The 16,931-nt window shown below is 46.7% G+C and overlaps 1 protein-coding gene across 7 annotated transcripts in view; it reads right to left on the bottom strand.

The window, feature by feature from the left end:
- The window catches only part of SMOC1 (SPARC related modular calcium binding 1), a 142,544-nt gene that overhangs the window by 76,354 nt on the left and 49,259 nt on the right, over window positions 1-16,931 (bottom strand). For all 7 annotated transcript variants that reach the window (XM_081047572.1, XM_081047577.1, XM_081047573.1 and 4 more), the window contains exons 2-3: window positions 2,375-2,540; window positions 1,121-1,233 (exon numbers count right to left, since the gene is read on the bottom strand). In XM_081047572.1, coding sequence (XP_080903698.1) covers window positions 1,121-1,233; window positions 2,375-2,540 — 279 coding nt within the window. The remainder of the gene's footprint in view (window positions 1-1,120; window positions 1,234-2,374; window positions 2,541-16,931) is intronic.

The following is a 16,931-nucleotide window of genomic DNA, read 5'->3' as shown; positions in this document are numbered from 1 at the left end:
GCCATGGCCTCAGTATGGGCTAACATTTGAATCAGCTGGGAACTTTTAAAAAACGTGAGGCCCAATCGCAACTCCTCCACACTTCCACTCTGGCCATAGCAGGGTCAGCCTGAAATCAGCCATCCCCTGGGCCCAGCCCCGAAATGAAACCTGAAAGTCATGGGACCCAAGGCTCACAGCCTTTGCCCCGTCGATTCAGAATTACAGGGAAGTTTTGAAACCTCTGAAGCCCCTGCTTGCATCCAGCTCGAAGGTAGTGATGTCTCCCAAACGCCGTTCTCTTCTGCAAAGGAGGCTGAGGCGCTGGGACCATCCCCAGCGATGCTGACTCATCGTTGTCCAGTGACCTTCTCCACTTGCATCAGGAAGGGTCTTCATCCAGCCACCTCCCACCCGCTATGGCCCTATGTCCAGCCTAAAAGCTTATGAAGGAACACCCTATTGTCCCTATTGTCCCGGGCCTGTGTTTTAGAAACAGTGAGTGCCAACATCAACGTAGCCAGTGTTACTTTTACACAGAGCTCTAAGCCGAGACCATGCAGGATGACAGATGAGACTGCCTGAAAAGAAATTTTAAAATCTGCGTGCATGCATACACATGACTGTGCAAGCACATGTGTGTGCACACGCGCACGTGCGCACACACACACACACACCATACACACTCCAGGAACTACAGTATAGTTTGTACTCAAAGGGATCACTGCTTCATTTGAGGACTAGGAGTAAGCAGAAGGGGAACACAGAGGGGTAGCAATAAACAGTGAAGAGAATACCAGGGTTGCCCATGGAAATTGGCAGGGATAAGAAAAAACAATCAGCCTACATTTGACAGAAGAGAAAAATGGAGACGGCCAGCAAGGAGGATGGGGACCAAGCAATGCCAGTTTCCTGGCTCAGACTTCCATACACCTTTTCAAGACTGACTGCCAGCTGGCAAGGGGGAGCAAGGAGGGTCCAGGAGGGGGAACACAGGCACCAGAAGGTAGCACACAGGGTGTCAAAGAGCCCTCAGCTGCTTCCCAGAAAGTCAAGGCTCTGAGCAGCCCTCCCGCTCTCAGGCACCTCCCCTCGGCCACAGTCCAGGCCATGGGCCTGAGAGGCCTGGCCAAGTCCTCACCTGGGTAAAGGAGCCATCCTCACCACACTCCGGGACAAACACTGCCTCCTGGGGCTTCTTGGCTTGCTCTAGGGCCTGAGCCCGCTCCAGGCGACACTTGCTCTGGCCAGCGTCTAAAAGAGAAGAGGAGCAAGCATATTTCATACTTCACTTGGATTCCACACAGGAACTATGGAACAAAATGGCTGCCTGGTTGTAAGAATGCTGAGAGAAAACCACTCCGCCTGTGGGTGGGCCCACACACAACCACTGGCTTTTCTAACGACACAAGGGCAGTCAGTGGCTAGTGAGTGCCACTTGGCCTCAACTTCTTCTTCAATGTTACTCTTAGAAAAGTGGGCTGTTGTATTTATATCATGTTCTGCTTATTTTTTTCTCCCAAGTACCCCCACTCCCTCCCAGGGGAGGGAAAATCTTCCACTTCTATATTTTTTCACTGAGTTTATTCAAAAATGTGAGAAACCAAGGGGCCTCAAAGATGTTTTATAGTTCAAGAACTGCAAGCACTTTCTCTGGAAGACAGAGGCTCTAGGACAGCCTGCTTAGCTTCCCACAATGGCTTTAAGCCAACCAAGCGTCACAAACTCAAATCTTTACAGTATGGGGGAAAGTGACATAAATTAGAGAAGGGAACTGGGTATGCAATGAATGGCATTCAGCTTGGGGACACCATAGGGAGTGCTGAGGATTGTGGCAAACTGGAGAACAGGCTCCCCTTTAAAGGAGGTAACTGCTACTCAGCTCTAGCCATGTGTTGCCATGTGGGTGGGAACACAGACCTAATATTACCAGAGCTTCCAATTTTTTATAAGAAATACCAAAATCCAGATTTGTGTGTTGAATCTCCCCATTTTTAAATGTTGTCTCCAATGTTCTTAATATTTTTATACATCTGAGCAGACCAAACAAAATATATCTGTTGGCCAACACTTTGGAATCCCTATTCAGGAGCCAGCGATAATGCCTTACCATTTGAAGCATCTCCATTTACAAAATAAAAATAAATAGCACTAGCCACATAGCAGCACATCTCCCTAAGCCTTAGCCTGGTGGCAGTGTGTGAAAGAGAGAAAAATACTCATTCTTTCAGACACACCAGTCCTCCTCATATTCCCCGGTAGAGAGGATGGGGGACTAGGATAGCACATCAAAGAAACAGACTCATTCTGAGCTCCCCCGATGGGGAGTGTAACAAACAGGAAGCTGTGGTGCCCAGGTGCCTCTCCTCAGCTGGGCAGAGATGCGCACACTCACCTTTGCATTTACCTCGATGTACCACACCCAGGGTCGGGTCTCTGCACTTGGCTCGCTGGTACTCACACATGGACTCATAGGACCTGCCGTCGGAAGCACAGATGGGTTTGGGTTGAGTCCTGGAGCAGTGGAGGTTGCACTGAGGGTCACGGTCACTTATGAGAAACTAGGTTGGAAAGAAGTGAAAAGGTATAGAGGTTACTTTTACAAGACAAGTATGGATGAGTCCATGACTTACAATACTGGTTTTCTTGAGCAAGTCCAGAACAAACCTAAGGTTATTAAACCCTAGAAGTGGAAGGGAACTGAGCAGTCACATAGTCTAACCCAGGAAGATACCTGTACTAAGTAATTCACATACAGGATCTCATTAATCCTCACAGCAGCCCCATGAAATAGAAACCATCAATTTTGTAGATAAGGAAACTGAAGCCTAGAGTGAGGCAACTTGCCCAATGTAAAATAGCCATAAGTGGTGAATCTGAACCAAGATTGGCCAGAAATCAAATCAAAGCTTTCATGACCAGGACATTCAGCCTCTCCATCCGTGCAGATGGTCATGAGTCCTCTATTTTGGTATTTTCCCAAATTAGGAACTCCCTAGCAATTTCTAAATTCCATCTTTGGAAAGTTTTATTCATTAGAAAGGAATATTAAGCCCCCAATCTATTACCCTTTAATACCTGCTCACTGCTCTCTAACAGAATACAAGTTAAATGATCTTTATGAGAAAGGGATTTCCCAATTTTAAAAATAACAATAATCTAATACACAGTGATAGAAAAGGAACTGACTCTGGGTGCTGAGCACACAATGTGAGATATAGATAATGTGTTACAGAATTGTACACCTGAAATCTATGTAACTTTACTAACAATTGTCACCCCCATAAACTTTAATTTAAAAAAAAAGTCATCCTGTGAGGTGTAACCAAAAATAAATAAATAAATAAATAAATAACAATAATAATCAGTTTGGAAAATGCTGAGTTATACAGGTTTCCTTACTGCCACACTTCTCAGACTTCTTGTATACACTCTTGTGCACGGTGAATCTTCCAAACGTACAGTAAGTTAATGATAGCTGCAAATTATTTGCTACTCTTTCCATTGAGCTGTGGAGTCTAATTCCCTCCCCCTTGAATCTGGACTGGTCTCAGTAACTCGCTTGACTAATAAAATGCTATGGAAGTGATGTTTTGGGACTTCTGAGCAAGTTCATACAAAGCTTTACAGCTTCCTCCCAGGCCTCTTACAACACTCACTCCGGAAAAAACCAACTGCCATCAAAGAAGCCTGACAACCCTGAGACTGCCATGCTATGAGGAAGCCCAGGTTAGCATGTGGAGAAACCATGTGAGATGGAAACGCCCAACCAACCCAGATACAGAGACATGTAAGTGAAGCAGCCTTCGGATGAGTCTACCCCAGCTATCACCTGATTGCAACTAACAGAAATGAAAAGAAGGAACTGTGTGAGAAACCCCAAGTGATAACCGCCCAGCGGAGCCCAGTCAACTCACAGAAGTATGAAAGATAATAAATGGTTCTTTTAAGTCATTAACTTTTGTGGTAGTTTGTTACACAGGAATGGGTAACCAGATCAAGGGGCATATACGATGCTGCATCTCCTAAACTTATTCGACCATGAACCCCTTTATCAGTGAACCCCTCTTAACAACTATAGAATACAGTTGGAAAACAATAATTGGGCCATACAATCCTTTAGCTTCTGTTGATTAACCCACATTTAAACTGTACAGGCCTTGAGAGCTGGGTCCTCTCTCATCCACCCCCATAGAGCAAAGCTCTGGCACACTTAAGGCTCTTCATCAATGTGGGCTGAGGGAATAGATATCCCACAATAATGCGTGGCAATGTCATGAGCACACATCTGGCCGTCAGTGATGCTAGAGTTGACTGAATCATCACACCAAGCTCACAAGGTTTAAGGAACGTGTGAATACAACCTCCATTTCAGATATATCTGCAGGTCCTCTGTGTGAAGCAAAAAAGAGGAGAATGTGTTGACCCTTTTCCAGCAGAGGGATGTCCAGAGGCAGTGCCACTCTCATCAAGGGAGCACTGGAAACACACACCCCTACTGGACACATTCCGAGAGTCCAAGCCTGTCCATTACTAAGCAGACTGCCTCCCAGCTGTAAAACCAGTCCCTGCCGCCACCCTGACCTCATGCCTGGGTGCTGGCTGTTCAGCACAAGGAGGGAGCAGCCAAGGGCTGACACCACTGCACAGGCCTTGTCAGGATGGACAGCGCAACTTGGCCCTCTCTTCAGATCCCAAGGCTCCCACCCTCACGGGTCCAACCTGAGTCCTGTCCAAAGCCCAGAGGGAAATGTCCTGAGAGTGACTCATGACAGAGTCTAGTGTTCTGGGGTAAAAATCAATACTATGTAGAGTCATGTCCAGAGGAAGCCCACCACTGCCCAGGCTGCCACACAGGAGGGATGAGCTGATGGGATAGCGGGAAGGGGCAGTGTCATCCACACCTCAGCACTGCACAGGATCTCCGGCCTCAACTTCCCTCAGGTTGCCCTTGCTTAAAGTCCTTGAGAGGTATCCTACTGTCCTTGGAGACCTTCACATGGTCTCCTGGCCTGGCAGAATCTGACCCCGGGGCCCCCTCTCCAGCCTCAGCGCTTACCGCTCTGCCCCCACCTTGCTCTCTGCTAGGCACACTGGCCTGCCTTCCATTTCACAGATGAGCTACATTTGCTCCCACCTCCAGGCCTTTGGAAACACTGCTCCTTCTTCGTTCCCTTCCATCCCTACTTCAGATTTCAGCTCCCATCATCTCCTTTGGGAGGCTTTCCCTGACTCTCACAGGTGAGAAAGGGGGCCCTCTGGAATAACCTCTCACACTCCACTTGTCTTTCATGGCCCTTCACACAGTTTGTGATGATAAATTGATTTGTGTGATTTGATTAACAAGAGAGCTCCATGAAGACAAAGATAATGTCTTCTGTCTGTGAACACATCCTCAGCACCTAGCTGGGCCCTCGATTCTTTCTGCGATGATTGCATCTCTGCCACGGCATTTCCCACACAACATTACCTCAGAACCATCGGGTGCAACGGGACAGGCCTGGCTTCCCAGGCTCCTGCCACCCCAGGGGATCACTGGGGCTTTTCACCACCCCCAGGCTCTGAGCTTTCCCCTTCCCTCCCGCATGCAGGTGGGCAGAGGTGGTCCACAGCTTGCTGCCCTAGCTTCACCTCAGAACTCACATTTATCTCTGAGGCTGAGAGATGGGTCTCTCCCACCCCCACCTCGGGCCCTGCCACTACAGCACTCCCAGCCCACAACCAAATGTGCACCAGGGAAAACTTGGGGCCAAAGGTCCAGCTGAATGAGGCAGGCTGGCAAAGCACTGGCCGAAGGCTTCTGGATAGTTACAGGACACAGGAGGCTGCAAAGAACAGAGGCAGCCTCTAAAGTCTCTCTTCTTCCTTTGTTATGGCTCCCTCAGATCCATTCCTAATCTGCCTGCCACCCAGAACTGCAGCCAGACCTGGCTCTGTAATTCTCCCTGATGAGTAGCAGACACCTGGCCAGAGGGTAGGATCAGTGTCCTCACATGCAAGCTGCTGGGCCAATCAGTGGCCTCAAGGCTGTCCGAGAGCAGGTCAAGAACTACTGTTGTCCCACCACTCTCTCCTTATCTGTGAAAGTCAGGACTACTTACGTGAAGTAACACCTTGATTTTTAAACCCTATGTGTTAGGTTATTTTGCCATGTAAATCAACAGGAGGCAAGGAACAACATGCCCTTTGTTCTCATGATCACACAAGGATCACATCTGTACCTTCTAACACCTGGGAAAACCAAGGAACTCATTTTTGGTGACATAGGGATCCAGTCGCCAGACCTAAAGTCTGAAAAGTAATAATAATAAGAGCTGATAATTATATATCACTTATGACATGTTAACAATTTAATCTTCACAATGACTATGAGACAAGATGTGTTACGATTCTCAGTTCACACATGAGGAAAGTAAAGCCCAGAGAAGTTGGGCAATTTCCCCAAGATTAAACAGCATGTGCCCGTCCATGCTGGGATTGACACCCGTGGCCCGGCTCCAGGGCCATGTTTCTAACCACTAAACCACACTGCCTTTCACTACTACACACTGATGCTGCAAAGAGAAACTCTGACCCAACTGCAAAACGGATTCACAAAGTCAAAAACTGTTTACCAAGGCCAGACACCAACTGCTGAAGGTCTAGATAAGACATGTCTGCCCACTTTAAGCCTACTGTGAGAAGCTTCTCAAAGGGGTCTTGTTCACCTAAAAAAAATAGTGAAACAGGGATCAAGAAAGTTTCTTTTCAAACTCAAGAAGATTACCCTGTTATCTCCTCCTCAGCTCACAGGGGAAGAGAACTGCAGGCATCACCATGGCATTGAACTACAGGCCAGAAATTTGGTTTGCAATGACCTTGTCTGGGCCAACATAGACACCACAGTGGCAGTGCCAGAGTTCCCCTTAACTAGCGGAACATTCTGTCTACAAACAGACAGGTTAAAGAGCTTCAGAAGAAGCCCCACCTACTCCATCACATGGAGACCCTTCTGGCTTTAGAAGAGCTCCCAAAAGATTCCGTATAGAAATTACTGGTCCCAGAGGCCAAACATAATTTTTTTAAAAAGTTCTAAGGTGCACAGAGCCATTGCTAAAGATCATCTTCAATCAGCTGTGATATCTCATTTTCATCTGTTTTAGGAATCTGTTTGTGATTGTTTTCCAAATAAGGCCATGAGTTCCATAAAATAGAGCTTTAATACCATGTTTCCCCGAAAATAAGATCTAGTCGGACAATCAGCTCTAATGCATCTTTTGGAACAAAAATTAATATAAGACCTGGTCTGATTTTACTGTAATATAAGACTGAGTCTATAATATAATATAATATGATATAACACCGGGTCTTATATTAGTTTTTGCTCCAAAAGATGCATTAGAGCTGATTGTCTGGCTAGGTCTTATTTTGGGGAAACATAAGGATGACCATGCCCTAATAGGATCACCCAAACTTCCAGGGTCCAAGGGGATTACTTCGGGTCCACCAACACCACACACAGCTGTTCAGCTGCCCATTCATCTGCTTCTGTACTCAACAAGTGAGTACTATGGGGATGAGCCCAGCACTACAGGAGGCCTGGGAAGCAGAACACAAGCAGGGTAGCCCTGCCCTCCAATGAGCTTTACTCTAGGTTCAAGACAACAAGCAAGCTGACAGTGGCCATACAGCAAGGGAACGGGATACTGCAGGACCAAGAGAGGATTTAATCCTAGGGACTCTGCAATGTGACAGAGCCACACAGTCCAACAGAACTTTCTGCTGTGATGGACATGTTCTCCATCTGTGCTATCCAGTATGGTGGCCACCAACCACATGTGGCTATTAAGTACTAACATGGAGCTCATGCAGCTGAGGAACTAAATTTTTAGTTGTATTTCATTTTAGTTGACTTAAATTTGCATAGCCACATGTGGCTAGCGGCTACTATCCTCAAGAGCACAGCTAGAGAGGGGAGGAGTGAGAGGCTCATCCTCACTGGAGTTTCTTTTAGTTGTGCCAAGTTCCGATGGATTGGACCAAGAGGGAGAGAGAAGCAGCTCCTGAGGATAATTTCCACATGTTGAAACTGGACATGAAATCAGTTCATTCCTTATGGGTCAACAGCAGGACATCCCAGGAGTTCATCACAGTCTACATGAAGTCACAAGGGCAGACTTTTCCTCTCTTCTGCAGAAGATAGGAGGTACAGGCTAGACGTCCCCAGCACCAGCCTGTGGCTGAGGTCAGTTCTCGCAGCACACAGACAAAGCTCAGAGTCTGAGTCAACCTGCTGGGACCTGCACCCCCCGAGCCACAGAAGTCTGTTATGGGCTTAAGAGCATCTGCTGTTGGTGGAAATTTTTGGTATTGGGCAGGGGCAAGCTGTCTCCCCAGTGAGGCAAATGCTGAACCATTTCCCTCTGGGGAAAACAGTATTTTCATTAAAATCCTCACATACATTCCCTCCCTTCTTCCCAACAAAACGACAACAAAAACAAAATAATTATGTTAAATATGATTACGTAATATGGAAACGAAACAAAAGGGGCTGGGACAATTGTGCATTTACAATCTGCTCCCACTCTCTCTCCTTGGGGAGTGAATGATTCCAAAGCAAACACACGACATTTTGTGGTCTGCTCACATTTGCAAAGTAGGACAAGCACTTGAAATACATATAAACAATCCATTCTTCCTACTGGAATAGTAAGCTACCGAAGGGGGGCTGTCTTCACAATAAAAGAGATGGGAGTAAAAGAAACCAATGTTACATTAACAATCCCTTCTGTCTGACACACACACACACACACACACACACACACACACACACACACACACACACTGATCCTGGCACTGCAGTCTCCAGCTGAGGAGAATGCAAACCCTGCCACAGCTTTTGCTCAGAGACAACTCCAATACCACACGCTGTGTTAGGTTTGACTGACCGCCAAGTTTCCATGACAATACAGGGAATAACAGAGACAGCCTAAGGTTCCATCTGAGAGATGTTTGAGTCTTTATAATATGGAGTTGGTTTCGGTCTTAATTTCCACCTGTTCCATGCTGATTTAACCAATATCTAAAACTCCACACATGCATTTTTCTGGTAACATGCATATCTGTGCATGTTTCCCAGGTGCAGAAGCAGGGGTAGGAACCATACTAAACAACCAGGGCAGTGACCCATCCACTGGATTTGGAAGTAAGAGATCCACAATTTGCAGCAGCAAGAGGCTTTCCCCTTTAGGATGTCAACCTCAATCAGGCGAAAATCAACTAATTTGAGGGTTTTTTGTTAATAAATTCATGTGTAACACAGTCTTGGGTACTCACTCTTAACATTTTTGCTTCACTCATCCATTGCTATAATACAAACCACCCCCACACTTAATGGTTTCAAAAAACGATTTATCATTTCTCTCAAGTCTATGGGTTGGCTGGGCTCAGCCAGAAGCTTCTTCGGTTCCACATGGTATCAGCTGAGGTAACATACTTGGCTGTATTCAGCTGGGAGCTTGGCTGGGGCTAAAACATCTACTGTGACTTCACTCACTGGTGACTCAGCTGGAATGGTTGAAATGGCTGGGGGTGGCTGGGCCTCTCTCTCCAGCTGGCTTTCCTCTCTTATCCATGATGACTTCCTTCAGTCCTTTATCTCTTGCCTAGATGTTTGACGTTTTGCCCCCAATCTTTCTTCCCCATTCCAGTTCAAATTCCATACTGCCACTAAGGTTATCATCCTAAAAGGCAAATGCTTTCATGTTTTAAACATCACCATTAGCTTCCTTGAACCTCCAGCTGTGTTGTGTTCATACTTTTATCAAAACCCTTAATACATTGTATTGTCATTTATGTGTTTACACATCTAGAAAAGACTGTCTTATTCCTCTTCATATACATAGGGCGTAACAGTGCCTGATCTAAAGCAGTTGTTCAATATATGTTTGAAGAATGAATGGGTGAATATCAAATCTTACCTAAAATATGTCTTAGATAAGAAGATCCTTTTTCTATCACTTACTGGGGAAAAAGAGATATTCTTTGTACAAACACCACCGAAAGCTTAAAGCTCTCAAATACATAAAGTAATGGAAGCAGTCTGTTCCTTTTTTTCCTTTCAAGAAACATCTATTAGATAAGGAAAACCATACATTAAACACAGTATTTTTCCCTTGAATTAAAGGAAAGGGGGGAAAATCCCTAGGCCATTGAAGAGAATGTACCAGAGCGGCTGAGATAATACCCATATACCACAGCAGATATCCTCACTAAGTCACCATGGAATTCATTCCTAAGCTGGCTGGCTTAGCCTGAGAATCTCCTCACGCCACCCTCCGGGAAGCCCTTCCACCACCCTGCAGATAAGTCATGTCTCCGATGAGTCAGGCAGTAATCTGAGATGCCCTGGTTGCTCAGCCTGAAATGAGTATAATTTAACAGTCAATGTGACTAGCACTCTGGTTTTCCTGACAGCTGCCATATGCATGCACCTGAGTAAGAACAAGAGCCAGATGATGAAATCGATTCACTTATAAGTCAGATTTTTCACACCCTGAATTCATTTTTTCACAGAATTAGGGTAAATAATGGTGAGTTTCCGAGGCCCATCCACAAAAGCCTATTTGGAAGGAATGGGAAGGGGCATGTGTGTGTGCCTGTGAGTAGGGAGCAGGCACAGTAATGGTCCCTGATGCCCGAGACCCCAACTGTGTAGGTAGAAATCCTTAGCTCCATTGCCCTGTCAGACTTGGCATGTGCTGGCCCTTCTCCCTGGACTGTGCTTCCACTCATAAATCCCTATTCATCCTTCTAATCTCAGAACAAATGTAGCTTCCTGGGGGCATTTACTTTCCAAGTGGGTCAGGACCCCTATGATGAGCTTCCTTACACCCTCTATTTTCCATGGTGGCCTATGTCACACTTGGAATTAAATGACCAGCTGATTAATTATGTTTCTTGCCCATCCTCACCGATAAGCTGCGAGCTCCCTGCAAGCAGGAACCAAGATCTCCTGAGTGCCACACTGCTGGATCTCAGTGTCCAGTAGGGGCCTTGCCCAAAATGAGTGCTCAACAAATATTTATTGATTGAACAAATGAGGAGGAAACTGAGGCTCCACCATGTTGAGCTAGTAAGCAGTAGAGCATGCCTTGACATCTGACTCTGAGGGCCCAGATTCTTCCTACTACACCACATTGCCTCCTTCAGTGCAGGATATCCAGCGCTGAGCCCCAGAAGCTAGCGGCGGGGTGAAGGGGGCTCTGTTGTTAGCTCCGGTGGACAGGAGAGGAGAAGGGCTCTGCAAGCAAAGAGAGCTTTCCTAAGGGAGGGATCCTTTTCTCACCATGTTTGTAGATCAAAGTCCAGCTCGAGTTTTTAAACCTCAAGCACTAAAAAGCATTTCTGAGAGGTAAATGTGCCACTGAAAGGGGGAAAGCCACTCCTGGAGCCGGTGTCTGGAACAAAAAGTAGAGAGCCACATTCCAGATGTCTAGCTGCAGCTCAACCTCTTAGTCTCCAACCTGGGACTCTCTGCCTCCTGTCACTTGCTTCCCCATCTGCAAAACTGGACGGTGGCCTTTCTCTCTGGGGCCCACGTCTTTGGGAATGAAGAGCAGTTTCCCATTAAAACACCACTCACCCACACACAATCTAATCCATCATCTGCGTTGAGAACCCACACCCCTGTTTCTGCCAGCGTGCTCTCACCCTTCCCTGACCCCACAGCCACTGCATTTACACAGGTGCAAAGGGGGGCCGGGGAGCAGGGTCGCTTCAGAGTGGGGCTCGTGAAGATGGAGGAGGGCAGATAAGGGAGGTCAAAGGGAAGGGGAGGTCTGTACTACGAGGCTCTGCTCTTCTTCTACACACCTCCACTGTCGGGCCTGACAACAGCACGCCCCGATTAAAGGGCTTTTCACGCTGCTGAGGGAAAGCAGACATCCCCCTCCAGCTGTTCAGCAGCTGGAACCACTTCTGTTGTTTTAGCCAGGAGAAGCCTGACCTTCATCACCCCACTCCCGCCCCCTCCCCAAGGGAGGAATTTAGTGTTCACCCAACCCCATTCACCCAGCTTCCCTCCTCCACTGTGCCCCCCACAGCTATGGGAATGACTGGTCAGGACCCAGGGGAGAAGGCAGCCTTACACCTGGTGCCATTGTGGGGGAGAGGAAAGGAAGGGAGAGTGAATGGGTTTGACAAAGCAGCTAGGACCCTGTTCTGCAAAGGTAGAGCTTCCAACTCACACAGACCCCGTCCACACCCCCAATTCATGCCCCCGACCAGTCTACTAGAAAGGCAGGTGCAGATAAAGTGTGGGTTAGGGTCCAGGTCGTCAAGTTTCCAAAATATGAAGCATTATTCTAAGTGAAAGGAGCCAGACTCAAAAAGCTACATACTGTATGACTCCATTTAGATGTGACATTCTGGAAAAGGCAAAACTGTATGGATAGATATCAGGTTAGTGATTGGAGGGGTTGGAGGTATGGGGAAAGGCATGAGAGAATGGGAGTGGTGGAAATATTCTCCATCTGGATTATGACGGTGGTTATACAACTATATACATTTGTTAAAATTTATAAAAGTATACACTTAAAAAGGGTGAGTTGTACTGCATGTAAATCATACATCAATAAACAAAAAAGAGAAAAGCATAAAACTAACAGAAAATAATTCTAAAGAATGTTTGTTTTGAAGGGTACATCAGACCTCACATAGGCCCTCAAAGAGATTTCTAGAGATTTCTCTGCCCACCCTCTTCAATTACCAGGCATCATGCTAGTGCATTGGCGGGAGGCGGGGGGTTATGAAAATAAACAACAAAGACTCGGCCCCTAGAAGCTGAGCTCTTTGCAAAGACTGACATGTGCATAGCTAACTCCATAGAGACGACATTTTCAAAACCAGCAACCAGAAAGCAAAGTCTAAGTCACAAATAGACAAAAGGGTAGAATATTTGAACATGGGATGCCAGAAAGTCCAAGATGTGAGGTGGCTAACTTTTAAAAAAAGAGGGGCGGGGGAAGGGAGGAGAGCGGAGGGAAGGAGGGAGGGAAGGGGCGGAAGAAAGGAAAAAGAGGTATCCATTTAGCAAAGAACTCCTGAGCACCTATGATGCCCCAGGGCTATCCTGAGTGCTAGGGAAACAGCAGCTGACCCCTTTCTATAGGGTCAGAGTGACAGGTTAATTCAGACTGGGCAGATCCAGGAGAACTTCTCAGAGAAGGGGCCATAAACTGGGCCATAAAGAATTTGCACAAGCAGGAAGGGATGTCTGAAGGGCCTTCGAAGCAACAGCAACAGGTACATGGAAGTAAGGAAACAAACTAATTTCAAAACACAATTTAGAAATGACCGTTTATGGGAGAAATGAGGCTCTAGGGCCAAGCTAAAGGTGAGATCATGAGGGACTTTGAACATTCCCAGCTGTCTTTTTTTTCTTTTTCTTTAAAAAATTGGAAGCCAGTGGAGGAAGTCAAAGACAAGACCAGACCTGAGCATTAGAAATCTCTGGCAGGGGTATGAAAGACAACAGAGAAAATGATTGGGAGGTTGGTATAGTTGAATATAGCAGGAGGAATGGAGAAAGAAGGGGGACATTAGGGCCAAGGAAGCAGCTAGGCGAGGCAATTGGATGAGATAAAAGCAGAAAGAATCACACAGCTGTCTATAGGGAATGGGACTGCTGCCACGTGGGAGATGGTCTGTGCATTCTATCGCAACCCTGCAGGACTGCCACGAGGCTAGGAAGGGGAGGGTGGGATGCCACAGGCATGCATGTAGGCAAGGAAGAAGAATGAAGGACCAATGGGGAGAAAAATGTTTCTTTGAATAAGTGGAGTCCTTCAGCTTAACAACCAGTTAGGTTTTAGCCCTCCTTCATCACCAACAGGGCGGCACGGCTTTCGACCAGAGGCGGAAAGCATTTATTTTTGTTTCCTGCTTGTACTCCCTGTCACTAACAGGCAATAGAACTCACAAAGTGAGGGCATGGAGAAAGTCACTTGCCAGTCCCCCCATCCCTCAAACTCTGCCACCAGTGTAAATAAAAACTCCTCTTACTCCAAATCAAATAAACAGAGCGCTCTCCAGGACCCAGAACCCAGATTTTTTCAATTCTCTCAGCCCACTGGCACTGGGGGGGAAAAAAATAAAGGTTAAGTCAATGGTATTAACAAGGAGGAGCAAAGTGGTTTTGTTTGGGAAGCGGGTGCATCCGAGAAATTATAGATTACGAGAGAACTCAAATAGGGTGTAAAGCAAAGAGGGCAGGGAAGGTGTTCTTAAGTACCATTTGGATTTAAGCGCCTGGCCCTTCATCCCAATGACACATGCGTCTGGTAGTGAGGGTTTGCTAAATCAGCACTATCTCTCCACCTGGCAGGAGCAATCTATTCCTCCAAGACAAGTAGCTCCTTCCAAGATTATCCCAAACTCTCCCACAGACCCCACCCGGCAACATGCTCTACATTTTCACTGGGTGTTACTAAGAACAGGACTATTTAACATGTCACTGAGCATCGTGGCTAGTGGCAATGGGGCCAGATATTATTGCTGCACACCCTGGTTCTGTCCCACCACCACTAGTAGCACTTTATGCCCAGTGACATGTGACATGTGTTTTATAACTGGCGGAAAGAGAGAGGAGATTGGTCAGGATTGGGGCTAATGACTGTGTGGGAGATGACCGAGGAGGGTCTTGATCCAGCTGGGTGCTGCGTGGTGATCAAGCCTCTCTGTCTGGAAGGACAAGGTCTCAACACAGAATGGTTTTCACAGGAGACTTGGTGAGATTCTGGGCAAAGTAGGAGGTGCAGAATCTGAAAACGGTGTTCAAGAGATTCAAGATCACTTGGAGAGCGTCTAGGCACATACACAGCCATTTCCAAGCCTAAGTGACAAAGAGACACAGAAATGAGGCAGGTCTTTTCCCCACCTCTGCACGAAACCCAGCCCTGCTCTGGCAACTAAATCAACAGCTTTGGCAGATGCTGGAGATAATTCCCTTGGCACAGACTCAGGTGCCAATGAGGTTCCTTTGGACGCGGGAAAATTATGACTAGTTCATGGAAATATTTAAAGCACCTCAAAGTAAGAACTAAGGGGGGTTGCTGTCTGGGCAGATGAGTCATTGAAATCTGTAAAGATGAAAGTGGTATCATTTTGTAATCACAGACAGAAGAGGCTTGGAAATACCAGGTAGAAGAATAGATGCTAACGGGAGTACAGGTCCACTGAACAGGCTGTGGGAGTCAAACTGAGCAGCTCCGAACTCAGGAAGAATTTGCAAAGGCCAATTGAAGATCCAGAGATTGATTTTCCAATATGGTGACACTGGACATGGTTGTCAGGCTCCATGGCCAGTCAATAAAATGCCTCAGCAACTCATAATGTGGCTGAAATAAAACTAACAACATTGGGGGGGGGGCGGGTAGGAGTTTGATAGTCCCTCAATAGAAAGGGCAGGTCAACTGAATCTCTTCAAGAGATGAGGCGTGAGTGTGTTCATTGCATGGACACTTGCGTATGTGTGTACACACACACTCTTGGAACAGTCCTTAGGAAGTATCTTTTGGGGAGCACAGTCATTAGCCCTTGTCCAAGAATCTAGGGTCACAAACATTGGAGAAAGCTGCTAGCTAAGTTACTTCAAAACCAATAGCACTTGAAGTCTTTGTTTTCCTTTCCTCGTAGATTTCCTCTGCCCTGTCAGATGTAAGTCCTTCGACACCATGATACGTTCCCCAAAGGAGGTGAATGGAGACCCTTTTTAGTGAACCAGGAAGTCATGACCAGACACTCCTAGTCCCTCCAACAATGGCCGGTCACACCAGGCTGAGTCCCCATGCCCCAGCGTGCTTCCCGCCCCCACCCCTCACACCAATAACCCTACAGTACCCTGGGTGATGGCAAAGCCTCAGGTCAGCCACTTAACCTGAAAGATAGACCCATCTTGGCTGAGTCTCCTTTCTCATTTTGCTCGGAGGCCGCCTTCAAGCCCTCATGAGTCCACCATTTGGGATTTTTGGTGCTGCTGCTATAACTTTTCTGACTTCAGAAGATATTTGTCCACTCACATATTTTGCACTGAGTCCTCCAGCCTTTGCCAGATACTTCTCCCCTTATCAACACAAAGGGGCCCAAAACAGCCTTACCATAGCCCATCTAAGAAAAAAGACTTTCATACACAGTTTAAACCTAGCAGGAAGAAGAGGCAGGAATAATTCACCTTCCCAGGCCCTGGGAATTAATTCATGGTTCCATAATAACTAAATGGAGAACCTGGTATACTTTCAATGTCATGGGATTATCACGAAGGAAGATGTCGTTTTCAAGGCCCATTTTATTTGGGCAAGATACTATGGCACACATATAGGCTCAGCGTCCTATCTACTTACACAGCGCAGCGATTTCCATTGACAAGGGAGGTAACAGAGGAAGAAACGCTTTATCTGTAGCACTTGAGGAAATCCACTCCCTTACAGCACTAAGCCCTGGGGATGAAAGCTGAGCAAGTACAGACTAAAACAAACAGAAAAGGAAATCCCAGTCTTGCTATGTCATCGAATTATGTTGAGGCGGTGTGTGCTTAAACTGTGTGTTTCCTTTTATTGGGATTTCCACTGTCATCTTGAGATCCTGCTGTACTGCTGGTGGGCTTCAGATCACAAAACACACAGCATATACATTAACGCCCATGAGTGCATGTGCCTGCGCGTGCACACACAAATATACACACGCGAGCACACACACACCCCTTGAAAGTCACTTACAGACAAAAGAGAAGAAGAAAGAGTTTGACCCCTGTGGGACTGCCATGTGCCATGTAAAACCTGGTGCTGTCAGACCATCTTGGGCTGAAAATCCCCACTGCGTCGCTTAGACAAGGATTAATTACTGCTGTCCAGAGCCCAGGCTCACGTCTTACTTCACACAAGTGTGAGGCTGTTCTGGGCAGGAGAGAAATCCTG

This window comes from Rhinolophus hipposideros, assembly GCF_964194185.1.
Source record: "Rhinolophus hipposideros genome assembly, chromosome: 5".
NCBI lineage: Eukaryota > Metazoa > Chordata > Mammalia > Chiroptera > Rhinolophidae > Rhinolophus > Rhinolophus hipposideros.
The sequence above is the reverse complement of the archived record's forward strand: the minus strand, read 5'-3'. Positions and strand labels throughout refer to the sequence as shown.